We start from the raw sequence: 13411 nt of genomic DNA, 5'->3' as shown, positions 1-13411 counted from the left end.
GGAATGTCCACGCGAACAAGGGATTTCTACTAAATGTTATAAAGTATTCCTGGGAAGCAATGTCTGACCATTTAGGCCCTGACCCAACAAGGTCCTTAAGTATGTGTATAACTTTCAGCATGCAAGCATTCCCACCAAAGCATTAATCACAAATATTTGCACCAAAAACCTGTTTCTAAGAATTAAATCCAGCCAATCAAGAAACAGAAACAATCCCATGTGACCTGGGTGTCGAATCATAACGAACCCCTCAAAGGTCAATGTATTTGACAAATGTATTTAGTAAATATTTTTGAACAACAAATAAATCTGAGAAAATTGTGGGCAGTTTGCAAACTGGAACAGAAGCTGAGCTCACTGGACACATCACATGCTGCACATTATTCTCCCAGCTCTGCTTTCAGCCCTTCTGTCCTCTCTCTGCCATCCCCCCCTACCCGCAACCCTGGGTCTTGATCTCTTGCCTTTTATTTATGCCTTTGCTCTGCCTGAAGAATTACTGGTGTTACTATTATTCCATGTTATTTCTGTAGCCCCCTCAGTGCTCTGGGCATGTTGCATGGTCCCTGCCCTGCGAGCTCCCAAGCAGGGCTGGGCTCAGGGGCTCACTAATGGGTGTATGGAAGGAGAAGTCTTCAGGCCCTGAGCAATAGGTCAGGGTGGGTGTCCCAAGCATGGAGGCAGGTACAAAGATAGAAGGACATGGGGAGGGGCCTCTTAGTCTCTGTGCCAGATTTGCAGTTATTTATGCTCCTAAAAATGCAGACAGGAGACTAGTTGGACAATCTCACCTGCCCTGGAAGCTGATTGATATTTTTTAAGATAATGTAAAAATGGACGGGAAACAGTAAATGTTTAACAGTTTCCCTCTATTCCACAATATCACTATTGCAAGAAAAATGTATTTAACTAAGAATATCAACTTTATTAATACGACAACAACCCAACACTCTTGGCTCAATAACCCTCAAAAGCAAATACTTTTTAAAATTAAAACAAAATGTAGCCCCTTTTTTGTGATGTTCTTCAGGGGGCAGCAAACACTTTTGTCATTGTTCAGTGGGGGATGGGGCTGCCCCTTGCCCAGCCTGGGGCAGGAGTGGTGACAGTGGGGAGTGGAGGGGGGGCAGGCTCTCACGACACTCACCCAAGTCCCAGAAGCTCTGGTTCAGGAAACCCACTTGCCTCCCTTGTGGGGGGTGCCCAGGTGGGGCTTCCATCACATGTGCGCCTCCTCCCTCTGCAGCTGCCCCTCACTGTAGCATCACGGGGGTGGGGGATGGGGCTGCCCCTTGCCAAGCATGGGGCAGGAGAGGTGACTGCAGGCGAGGGCCTGAGTCTGACATTGACCCAAGCCCCAGCTGCTCAGGTGCAGACTCCAGAAAGCCCTTTCAGAGTCAGAGTCATCTCCCAGTGGGTGCCAGGGGGGGCTGCCATCACATGTGCGCCTCCTCCCCTCCTCCCTCTGCAGGCACACAGCCACCTCAGCCTGCTGATGGTACCGATCCCTTTGCAGTAGCCAGCCCAGCAGCGGCTGGTGAGGGAGCGCAGTGCAGAGAGGCTGGTGGGGCAGGAGGTGCTCCAGGGGAGGCCTGCAGGGGTGGCAGGTGGACCCAGACCCCCAGCCCTGAATATTGCTGGAGCACGAGCACCATGGGCCCATATAACTCGCTGCCACTGCACAGTGTATCTATGCAAGTTTTCAGTTGCAGACGTTTGGCCTGTATTTATTTACTTCTGAAAAACAACAAAAGTTAGATTCTGACTGTGTGGAGACATCAACTATTATAGAAACCACATTATAACATTTACTTTGCTTACTATGTAAGGGATTATAACAAAAATGTCATAGGAAAGATCCAAATGATAACTCTAGACTGTTTTCCTGCACATAAGTTGCTAAACCCTGGGAATTGCTGGGAGCAGATTTAATCAGGCTATATCCAGTACCACAGAAGTGATACCAGTATGTACTGACAGCTACAGATGATTTTTCAAAAGAACATAGAGGAATTTCCACTTAGAACTATGACAGAACATGAGGTGGAGAAGAAAACATGTGAAATTATATACCAACATGACTGTCCAGAGCAGATCCTGGCAGATCTAGGTTCTGAATTGAATAATGAGGTAACAGTTTACATTTGGTGTTATTTTCACTAAAGGGTCAATTACACACTCACGGTCATGTGACAGGGGGCTGTTAGCAGCTACAAACTGAGCCCTTTAGAAGCCGGCACCCTGGTCACTGAGAACACCCAGGGCACGAGTGCAGTTAGAGGAGGAGGGACTGAGTAGTTTGGGTTTGGAAGGGCAGAGGGGATCACTTGCACCTGTAGGGAGCCTGATGAGGTCACTAGCTCAGCACTGAGAAGAAAGCAGCAGTATAAACGTCTGAATCAGGGAGCAGGAAGGGGGCTCCTCGTAACTGCTACTCTGTTGTGATGCACCATAAAAAGTCATAAAGACACTTGGTGGAGGTTCCTGTCAGACCGCCTGCTGCTTCATTCACACAGAGCTCTGCCAGCCAGGGGTTGCAGGAACTGATGGGGGAGCCCTTTCATAGTTAGAAATTTAAAAATGAACATTGCCTGCAATCTCTTCATGACACTTCATGCTGTCAACTGTGAGTCACAACACATTTTTATGTCTTGTCAGATACTAAAAACCATGTTGTATATTAACCTATTTGCCAACATATTTTCCCATGTAATAACACAATAAGATTGGTTAAGAGACTACAGTAATTACACATAATTCAGTGGGAAATAGGGAAAGGAACGCAGATATTTCTGAAGGAAATTTTAGGAGAAATCTATCTATTTTTAGATTAAAATTTCCCTGTGTTAAAAACCAGGAAAAACACAAAGCTTCAGCAGCTCATGCCATCCAGACACCAGCGGACTGGATAAAAACACAAATGAATTCATCGAAAGATAATTTCAGGGTATTTATTTTCAAATAATCAAGGTAAGTTTAGGGCACTCTGCAATGAACGGCATATTGTGAATAAATCTTCAAAACTGAATTATGACATTGAAAATGTTCATAACACATCATGTTTAAAACGAACAGTTGTCCTAGCAATGCCATGTGATGTGCCTCCCCTCAGACTCTGCTCAGCTAGATCTTCAAGAAATTAGGTTCAGTTGCTCATTTGAAGGAATTAGACCAATCAGTCACTATTTTTACAGAGCATTCCAGAAGGTGGTGGACAGAACCCAGAGGAATTGTGATGAATTTCCTGGAGCAATTTTCTTTTCTTTGTACTCTAAACCTCACATGACAACAAAAATATCACCCTTTTGACTGATTTATGGCTGAGAAGAAAGGTTTCCCAAGAAAGCTTCATCAATTTTCATGTTATGTGTCATTAAGTGCTGGTGTCTTTAATACAATTAAGTGAATTTGTGATGATTCAGTAAAGGAATCCAACCCCTTCTCTATTTCTTTATCAAACTGCATTTGTTGTGTCCTTATGAAAAAAGAACATGAAGAGCCCAGCAGTGCACTGAAATCAATAGTAGACACTGACAGTGCATTGCCTGCAAATAATATTTCTAAAAGAAATAAACTAAAAAATGGAGATTGTAGAAGAGATTTTTGTGTATAGGAAGATAGCATGTGAGGTTGGGGACCATGTTTTGTTAATTGCTGTGAGAAAAACAAAGGAAGGGTCATATCTTAATTAACGATTATATGTAGCTAGAAAGTTAAAAATCACATGAATTAATGCTGACAGAAGTTCAAAGAACATTATGTAATTTTGGGTGAGTTCACTTAAATATATTGCTTAATTAAGTCTATAATTTTTAACCTATTAATTTTCAAAGATGTAGTGCAGGAGGTCGGTGTATGTCCCCTGCCTGCCAAAGAGAACCAGTCAAGACAATAAAGAGAGGGGGAGAGAGAGAGAGAAGCTGCACATGTGTGTAGTTGTGATGTTTAAGACATATGTACATTGTAACTGAACAGCCCAGTCTGACAATTTAATAGTTTATTTTGTGACGATAAACATTTTAGATTTCTTGAAATTCCACAGTTGAAATACAAATGACATTATTTAGAGAAGTTAAACTTCAATATAGATTTGATGGAAGAATCAAAAAATAAATGTAAATTCCATTTCTAAAAATATGTTTAGATGCTTGATTTTGAAATACTGTTGAAATGTAAATTAAAATATTATTGTATTTACACCTTGTTACAATAATATTTTCTAAATTAGAATAATTTTTTTTCTTTCATATTTTACATTGAGATTTCACAGGGGTAGAAAATTCTGACAGGATTGAATGACCCCATCCACCAACATCTGCTGCCTCTGGGGCAGAGGATGGGGAAAGGTGAGGGCTGGGGGTTGCCAGGTGTCCAGTTTTTGATTGGAACCTCCAGTTGAAAAGGGAAACTGGCAGTGTCCGGTCAGCACAAAACATCCAGTTACTGCAGTAACTGGGGCCCACCACTGGGGGCGGGAAGATTAGCAGGGCTGGGAGGGGACAGTCTGTGCCGCGGGGTCACTGTCAGGGACAGAGATTCCCTCCGGCCTCAACTGGGACCTGGCAGATTATCAGGGGAGCCGCGTTTGTACCAGTGTTGACACCAGGACAGAAATAAGGGCGGAGCTTCCTGCGGAAGGTGACAGTGAAAGTGTAGAGATGGGACCTGTCAGTCACATTGTAAAACGAGACCTCGCCCGTCTCACAGTCCAGGAAAATCCCCACCCGGGTGGGCCTCACACTCACAGGGAGGGAGGTCGGTGGGGAGGTGATGGCCTTGTATTCCCCATCCCACAGCCACACGACCCAGTATCCATTCCTAGGTGTGGGCATGGCATTCCCCTTCCTGCTCAGAGATTCCCTGCAAACCCCCAGGTCCCAGCCTGTCTTGTCTCCCACCTCCACCTCCCAGTAATGCCTCCCGCTGTTGAACACCTCAGCGCCCAGGACACAGGGACGAGAATCAAATCTCTCAGGGTTGTCGGGCAGATCCTGGCGTTTGTCTCCATAACTCACACGTTTCCGATCCTCAGACAGGACGAGTCTGGGATGAGCCGTGTCTGGATCCAGAGTCACGTCCACTGGGGAGAGAGTCACAGAGTCAGGGCCGGGGCAGAGGCTGGTCACTGGGATCAAAGGAAAATTAACCTGTTCCCTGTTAATCACTGGGGGGGGGGGGGAATTGTTGCCTGAGGGAAGTCAGGGCCCCTCTACCTGTGAGGAGGGAATGAGGGGGAAAGGGCAGAAGGAGTGGGGGAGGGGTGGGAAGGTGTCAGTGGAGGTGAGGAGGGGAGGGGAAAAGATGCTGGGAGAAGAAAGGGGAGGGGGAGGTGACAGGAGCAGAGGCGGTGGAGGGGGAACAGAGGAGTGGCACAGGGGAGAAAGGGACATACCCCATTGGGTTGTGGGGGGGGAAAGAGGATCAGGCACCATGAGGACAGAGGGGGGTGAAGGGAAAGTTCCAGGGGATGAAGGGGCTGAGGGGGGGGGGAACAGGGAAGAAGGGGACAGACCCCAGGGGGCACAGAGTAGCAAGGGAAGGGGTGGGCAGCAGGGGGAAGAGGGATGTGAGGGAATGCAGGGCTCCAAGGGGGCAGAGGGAATCTGAAATCACCAGTGGATTGCCTGGAAATAATATTTAAAAAAAATAAACTAAAAAAATGGAGATTGTAGAAGGGATTTCTATCTATAGGAAGATAGCATTTGAGGTTGGGGACCGTGTTTTGTTAATTGATGTGAGAAAAAGAAAGGAAGGGTCATATCTTGATTACCGATTGTACGTAGCTAAAAAGTTAATAATCACATGAATTAATGCTGACAGAAGTTCAAAGACTATTATATAATCTTGTGTGAATTAAGTTAAATATATTGCTTAATTAATTCTAACATTTTTAACCTATTAATTTTCAAAGATGTAGTGCAGGAGGTGGGTGTATGTTCCCTGCCTGCCAGAGAGAACCAGTCAAGACAATAAAGAGAGGGGGACAGAGAACAGAGAGCAGGGAGAGGCTGGTACCTAGTGGGAGAGAGGGGAGGGGTGGGCACCAGGGGGTCAAAGATGGGCAAGAGAAGGGGCATGCACTGGGGCACAGTGGGCAGCAGAGAGGGAAGGGGGTTGCACCATTGGGCACAAGGGGTGAATGGAGGGGAAGGCACCAGGGGGGCAGAGGAGGTGAAAAAGGAGGGATTGGCACCAGGGGGCTAGAGGGGAGCAAGGGAAGGGACGGGCATGAGATGGGCAAAGGAGGGGATGGGCGAAGGCGCAGGTTACCAGTGGTCAAAGGCAGTGAGGTGTGGGGCTCCACCAGAGGGGAATGGGGGGAGTGAGGGGAAATGTAGGCATCAAGAGGGAGATGGTGGGAAGGAGCAGACCCCAGAAGGGTTGGCGGAGTTGAGCAGAGGGGCAAATGCAAGTAGGGCAGGGTGGCAGAGTGGGGGGTGAGGAAGAAGATGAGCACAAGGGGAGCAGAGACAGGAGTGTGGAAAAGGGCAGGCGCTAGAAGGACACAGGGGTGTGAAGGAAGGTGTGGGAAACAGGGGGGCCGAGAGAACATGAGGAGAGGAGCATACTGCAGGGGGTGAGGGAAGGAGCTTGTGTCAGGGGGCAAGGGGAGTGGAGGGGGTCAGTGTGGGAGAAGGAAGAGGCAGGCACCAGGGGACAGAGTGGGGGAGAGGCAGGCAGTGATGGGGTGTGGTATGGGCTAGGCATAGGGTGACCAGATGTCCCAATTTTATAGGGACAGTCCCGATTTTTGGGTCTTTTTCTTATATAGGCTCCTATTACCCCCCACCCCCTGTCCCGATTTTTCACATTTGCTGTCCGGTGGTCACCCTAGGCAGGCACCAGGACCAACAAAAGTCAAGGGGAGGGGAAGGCAGGAGAGGGTAGAGGGGACAAGGGAAGGGGTGGGTGCCAAAGGGGCAGGGTGTGGGGAAGGTGCCAGAGGGACAAAAAGGGGAGGGAAAGGAAGGGCCAGGAAAAAGGAGGGAAAGCGGGGAGGGCAGGAGTGTGTGCCAGGGGCAGAGGGAAGGGGGTGGGCACCAGGCAGGAAGGGGGCAAAGGGAGGGGAAGGTGCCAGGGGGATTGAGGGGGGTTGAGCAGGGGCAGACAAAAGAAGGGTTGGAGGGAGGGACTGGCATCAGTGGGGCAGAGGGAGGGGTGAGTAGACGGGAGGACTAGAGAGGGGCAAAGGGGATCAGAATGGGTCTAGAAGAGGGGTGGGCACAGGCGGGCAAGGGGAAGGATAGGGGTGAGGGGTGAGGAGAAGGACAGGAGCCAGGAGGATGAGGGTGGGGTGGGAATCGTGGGCGAGGGCAGTGGCAGGCACAGGGGGGCAGATGGGGGTGATGGGAGGGTGGGAGATATGGGATCAGAGGTGGGAAAGAGAGAGGTGGATGCCAAGCGGTCAGGACTGCCCCCAGGGTGGGCAAAGGGGGCAATTTTCCAGGGGCCCAGGCAATGCAGAAGGACTCGGGGGCTTCCAGCCACCGCTAGCAGTGCAGTGGGGCTAAGGTAGACTTCCTGCCCACCCTCGTTGCATGCCACTCCTGGAACTGCAGTCAATGGGAGCTGTGGGGGCAGAACCTGTGGGCAGCAGTATATGGAGACCCTCTGCCCCCCTCCGCCCACCTAGAAGCCACTGCCAGAGGGGTGTGCTGGCCATTTTCCAGAGCTGTCTGAGATAAGCACCAACCCCTTGACCCCCTCCTGCATCCCAACCCCCTGCCCTAGGCTAGAGCCCACCCCCCACCCCGGTTCCCAGAGCCTACACCCCGCATCCCCTCCCGCACCCAAACTCCCTCCCAGAGCCCGATCCTGCCCCCTCTCCCACACACAAACAGGGGTGTGGCTTCAGGGAAGGGGCGGGGCAAGCGTCTTTGGGTTTGCGTGATTAGACAGTTGGGAACCCTTCCAGGCGGGCACGTGGAAGCCTTGGCCGTGCCAGAAGAGCGCGGCCAGCAGTGCAACCTGCAGCTTGCTGTGCACCAGCCATTGCAGGTGCAGCACCCCCCCTAATGTCAGGCGGACGGCGTCCACATGGGCTCAGCTTGTGCCTGCCTGGAGCCCATTGACTGTTCTGCCCCAGGGCCTGGAATTGCTGTCGGCAGGGCTGCAGGCACTTGAAAGGGGGTGAAGTGACGGGTGGGATCCAGGGTGCAGACGGTGTTTGGGGGAGAGGGGCAGGTGCCAGGAGGTCAGGGGGACAAAGGAGAGGGGAAGAGGTGGGTGGAGGGCAGGGGCACGTTTCAGGGAGACAAAGCAGAGGGGGAAGGGGCCAAAGGGAGCAGAAGGGGTTGAAAGGAGGGGCTGGGGAAAGGTGGAGGGGGGAGGATAAAGGCAGGGGCCAGGTGAGCACAGGGGTGAGGGAAGGGTAAGGGAGGGGCAGGTGCCGTGGGCGTAGAGGGGCGAAGGGGGACCGGCCCCAGGGAATCTGGGTTGGTTTGTTACTAAGAGCAGGTCAGTGCCGTCCCCACACACAGGACAAAGACACAATAATCAGATAATCAAATCTCTCAGGATTGTCAGGCAGAACCTGGCGTTTGTCTCTGCGTCTCACGTTTCCGATCCTCAGACAGGAACCTGCCCCCTCCATCTGGGAGAAGCTGTACCGGGGGACAGTCCCAGTTCACATCCGTGTCTACACTAGGGGTTTGCACAGAGGCACTGACATGGCTGAGACACTGCTGTGCCAGGGGCCATAACCCCTCCCCTGACTGGGGTTATGGATCAATAATTACAGGGTCACTGGAGCAGGGGAACTGGATTCTGGGCTCCCAGGTGTGGCCCAACCCACTGGGCTGCAGAGTCATTCTCACTCCCACGCTCTGGCCCAGTGCCTATGGCAGTGCTTAGACACAGGGGGACGTCTTCAGCAGGAAAGATTGAGGGAGCCCCACATCAGACACCTGGAGCTCACCTGAGGGGAGGAGACCCACATTCCAATTCCTTCCCCACAAGACACGGGGGACTGAACCCAGGGCTCCCAGCTGAGGGCCCAGCCACTAGGCTAAAGGCTAGATGGGAAGCGGCTGCACCTTTTTCTGTTCATTGAATCTATTCAGCAAACTCGACATGGACTGGCAAATAGTTCCAGTCGACATGAAATATAATTTTTCTGCAAACGAACTATTTTCACCCAAAATTCACCCAGTTCCACTGCAAACCTGTCTGAGCAATTTAGGAGCCCAAATCCCAGTGACTTGCAATAAGTGACTGTCAACACCCCCAGAAACGCACTGTTTTGGGCAGGCCAGACTCAGGACATCAGTTATGAAACACTCCTGAGCTGCTATTTAATTTGCGCTGGGTAGAAATATTCCCCGTGGACCCCTGATCTCACCCCCATGAATCAGGCTGAAAATGGAGACTTGGCTCCAGCCTGAACTCTCTGCCCAGAGTGATTTGTCCCATGATGCTGCTAGCAGCACAGACCCTCTGCAGCTGCACCTGGGCATCTCCCAGAGCGGATAATGGTCCCAGAGACCGTCTCAGAGCCCCAGGGGCTCAGGTGTCTCCATCTAACGACTGCACCAGCCACCCCTCCCCCCACCTCGCTCTCATTAACCAGCCCTGGGTCAGACACGCTGGGAACTTTCACACCCAGACTCTGGAGACACTTTGGGTTCATCTACACAGCCCACGGCAGCGAGTCTCAGAACTGGGTGGACAGATTCAAGCTTGTGGGGCTCCCTCTTTGGCACTAAAAATAGCCGGGTAGACATTCAGGCTCAGGCTGGAGCTCAGGCTCGGAAGCCCAGGGTCGAGCCGGGTCTGCCCCTCCGCGCCGCGCGGGGGGACGGGGACGGGGGGGGGGATCCCAGCCGCGCCGCGGAAGCTGCGCCGGGGGGACGGGGGGACACGAGCCGCGCCGCGGGGGGGACGGGGACGGGGGGGGGATCCCAGCCGCGCCGCAGAAGCCGCGCCACGCCGCCGGGGGGCCCCGAGCCGCGCCGCCGGGGGGGACGGGGACGGGGGGACCCGAGCCGCGCCGCGGGGGGGGATCCCAGCCGCGCCGCGGAAGCCGCGCCGGGGGGGGGATCCCAGCCGCGCCGCGGAAGCCGCGCCAGGGGGACGGGTGGACCCGAGCCGCGCCACGCCGCCGGGGGCACCTGAGCCGCACCGCGCCGCCGGGGGGGCCGGGGGGACCCGAGCCGCGCCGCGCCGCAGGGGGAACGGGGGGACCCGAGCCGCGGGGGCCGCGCCGGAGGGGGGATCCCAGCCGCGCCGCGGAAGCCGCGCCGGGGGTGGGAGGGATCCCAGCCGCGCCGTGCCGCGGGGGGGACGGGAGCCCCGAGCCTCGGGGACCGGGACGGGCCGGAGCCGGGCAGCGGGGGCCGGGCTGGAGCCAAGCCGGGCCAGAGCCGCTGGGGCCTGCGGGATGGGCGCGCCTCCCCGGAGCCCTTCTCCCGCCCCCACCCCAGCTTACCTCGTGCTGCTGGCCCGCCCCTGCTTCATCTCAGACTTCTGAGATTCGCGGGAAGCAGGGGAGGGGGCGGGGCGTTCAGGGGAGGGGAGGAGGGGCCGGGGAAGTGAGCTGGGGGCGGGGCAGGGTTGATAGCTGCAGCGCGGGGCCCTCATGGCGCGGGGCCCAATTCAGCCGAATCGGCTGAATCGGCCTAAAGCCGGCCCTGCCCCCCCCCCGCCCGGCACCGCACCAGCTAGCACGGCTTCCTCTACCCCGACGCCACGGCCTCTGTTGGCTGGGCGCATCTGGGTATGTGTGTTGGCGGGGTGGGCACGTGGAATGCAGAGCGCGGGGGGCTGGCCAGGCCCAGCCAGTCCGTGGTGGGAGGCCGGCCTGTGTGGATTTAGCATTCCAGCCTCTGCCTTTCTCCTGCTCACTGGCAATTCCTGTTCATCCAATTAGCCAGAGACAAGGCCGGGTCTGTGCAGCGGCTGGGCTAATGACCCCCATGCACCCCCCCAGCCCATCTCTTCAGGGAGAGACCCGCTTGCAAATATGCCTCTCCGCTAAGAACCCCAGACAATAGCCCCTTGTACACACACACACCCCCAGCAGCCACCGAGCCCCAGTGATTTGCCTAATCAAGATATTTATGCAAATTAGTCCTCGTTAGGCCCCATGGGAAGGGAGAGGTTTTTAAGGGCGAAAAGGCCCGGCAAGCCGGGCATGGCACCTCTGCTCTGCCTGCATCCTGGGGTTGACAGCAAACCCATCTGCGGAGGCGATACCGGTTTTCAAGCGCCACCTTGTTCAGGGCCGGCTTTAGCAAGAGCGGGGCCCGATTCCTGGGGGCGGGGCTTGCAGCAAGCCCCGCCCCCAGGACCCGAGCCGCGCCGCCGGGGGGCCGGGGCCAGGGGGACCCGCGCCGCGCCACGGGGGGAATGGGGACGGGGGGACCCGAGCCGCGCCGCGGGGGGGACAGGGACGGGGGGACCCGAGCCGCGCCGCAGAAGCCGCGCCGGGGGGACGGGGGGACCCGAGCCTTGTAAGAACAGGACAAACCCCTGCCAGGGAGGGTCTAGGCCTTGTCCCAGCACGGGGCACTGGAGTAGACAACCTCTCGCGGTCCCTTCCAACCCTGCATTGCCATGAGTCTAGGTTACAGCTGTTCTGGGCTGGGCCCAGGGGGCTCTAAGTGTGGCGTATGGCACGTGGGAGAGTTAACACAGTTAATGACCCTGGCAGCTCAGAGTCCCTGCCAGTGGCCTGAGCTGGCACGTGTCTTGCTACCTGTACCCGGCTCAGCTGGGTGTTACTGGGCTGTGTGGACAGGTCTTAGGGTTGGCACCTGTCCAGGTTTTCCCAGGATCATCCCTTTGTTCAGGTCACTGTCCTGGGAAATCTGTGAGTCTGTCCAGGACATGACAAGGCCCGGTGTGTCAGTGGCTATAGCGGGGGGCAGCGGGGTGTCGGTGCCTGCACAGAGGGAATGGGGCAGCTTGAGAGCAGTGAGTGAGATGGGGAGCTCGGGGCCAGCAGGGCCCATTCACTACCACGCAGGTACGGGCTGTGGGGGTCACCGCTGGGGGCGTGCGGGGTAGATTTAGTGCCATGCCCTCCTTGGTGAAGTTGTGTGCCTGGGGCAGCCAAAGGGACAGGAGCCTACAGGGGCTGGTGCCCTCTCCCGGGGATGGGGACACAGTGCTCTGGGTGGGGGGACAGGTGCTGTATGTGCAGCAGAGGTGGCAACCCTAACAGGACCCCAACGGTGTTTGTGTAACTGTCCTGGGCTCCCTCCCAGCTCTGTGTGGTAGGACACCCTGGGGTGCATGGACACCTGGGCCAGTGCTGCTGTAATGTGTGCACACAGCCCCTGGAGCTGGAACTGCCGGGGAGCTGCCAGGCTCTCCCAGCATGCAACAGGACACACACTTGGTCAGGCAGCATAGTGGGAGCAAACACACACACGCACAGCTCAGCCATGGCTGTGAGGCAGGAAAGCTGTTGCGTGGGCACAATTTGTTGTAACTGGGTCAGGGGAGTGTCACAAGCCAGTTATAAAAATGTGTCTGCTCTTGCAGTGGGGACAGGGCCTTCCTCACCCCAAATCCACGGGGACACTGAACAGCTCCTGTCTGGGCATGTTATGCTAGAAGGAAATTGTGGGCTAAAGCCTTCTCTGATCGTGCTGCTGGGAAGAGAGCTTGGCAGTTCAGTTCAATTATGGCCAGATAAGAATGTCCATCCAACCCCCCCTCCTCGTCCCCTGACCACCCCCTCCTGAGACCCCCCCCACCCTAACTGCCCCTCCCAGAAACCCCCCACCCAACCCCCCTGCTCCCTGTCCCCTGACTGCCCCAAGCCCTATCCACCCCTCCACCTCCTGACAGACCCCGGGACTCCCACGCCCATCCAACCCTCCTGTTCCCCATCCCCTGACTGCCCCGAGCCCTATCTACCCCACGTCCCCTGACAGACCCCCCCAGGACTCCCACGCCCATCCAACCCCCCTCTTTCCCATCCCCTGACCGCCCCCCCCGAACCTCTGCCCCATCCAACTCCCCCTGTCCTCTGACCACGCCCCCAGGACTCCCTGTCCCTTATCCAAACCCCCGGCCCCAGCCACGGCTCCAGCCCCCTTACCATGCTGTTCAGCAGTGTCTCTGGCAGCTTTGTGGAGCCAGACATGCTGTCCCTCAAGAGCGCGCAGCCCTGCCTCCCAGAGCGCTGCCAGCGCATCGGCATAGCTCCAGGGGAGGGGTGAAGGCGGGAGAGGGGCTGGAGCTCAGGGGCCGGGCAGGACTATCCCAAGGACTGGATGTGGCCCACGGGCTGTAGTTTGCCCACCCCTGGCCTAGGTAGATGGGGAGTCCCCCAGCTAAGAATGGGTTTGAGATGCCTTTCTTTAGCTGGGTGCTCAGGTCAGCGTGAGCCAGGGAGTGAGGTGTGGATGGGCCCCTACATGCACCGCCTCTAAGATCAGCTCTTTCCCACTGGGAGTTGACC

The 13411-nt window shown here is 55.4% G+C and overlaps 1 protein-coding gene across 1 annotated transcript; it reads right to left on the bottom strand.

Annotated features, from left to right (window-relative positions):
• Positions 1 to 4523: 4523 nt before the first annotated feature.
• LOC128847374 (E3 ubiquitin-protein ligase TRIM39-like) lies at positions 4524 to 13150 on the bottom strand. The gene is made up of 3 exons (XM_054046763.1): positions 13049 to 13150; positions 11970 to 12042; positions 4524 to 5125 (listed from the first exon to the last, which is right to left on the bottom strand). The coding sequence occupies exons 1-3, from the start codon at positions 13148 to 13150 to the stop codon at positions 4524 to 4526; spliced, it is 777 nt and encodes a 258-aa protein (XP_053902738.1).
• Between the last annotated feature and the right edge of the window lie 261 nt (positions 13151 to 13411).

The sequence above is a fragment of the Malaclemys terrapin genome, chromosome 13 (genome assembly GCF_027887155.1).
Source record: "Malaclemys terrapin pileata isolate rMalTer1 chromosome 13, rMalTer1.hap1, whole genome shotgun sequence".
Lineage (NCBI taxonomy): Eukaryota > Metazoa > Chordata > Testudines > Emydidae > Malaclemys > Malaclemys terrapin.
Note: the sequence above shows the minus strand (reverse complement) of the source record. Positions and strands in the feature narration are given on the sequence as shown.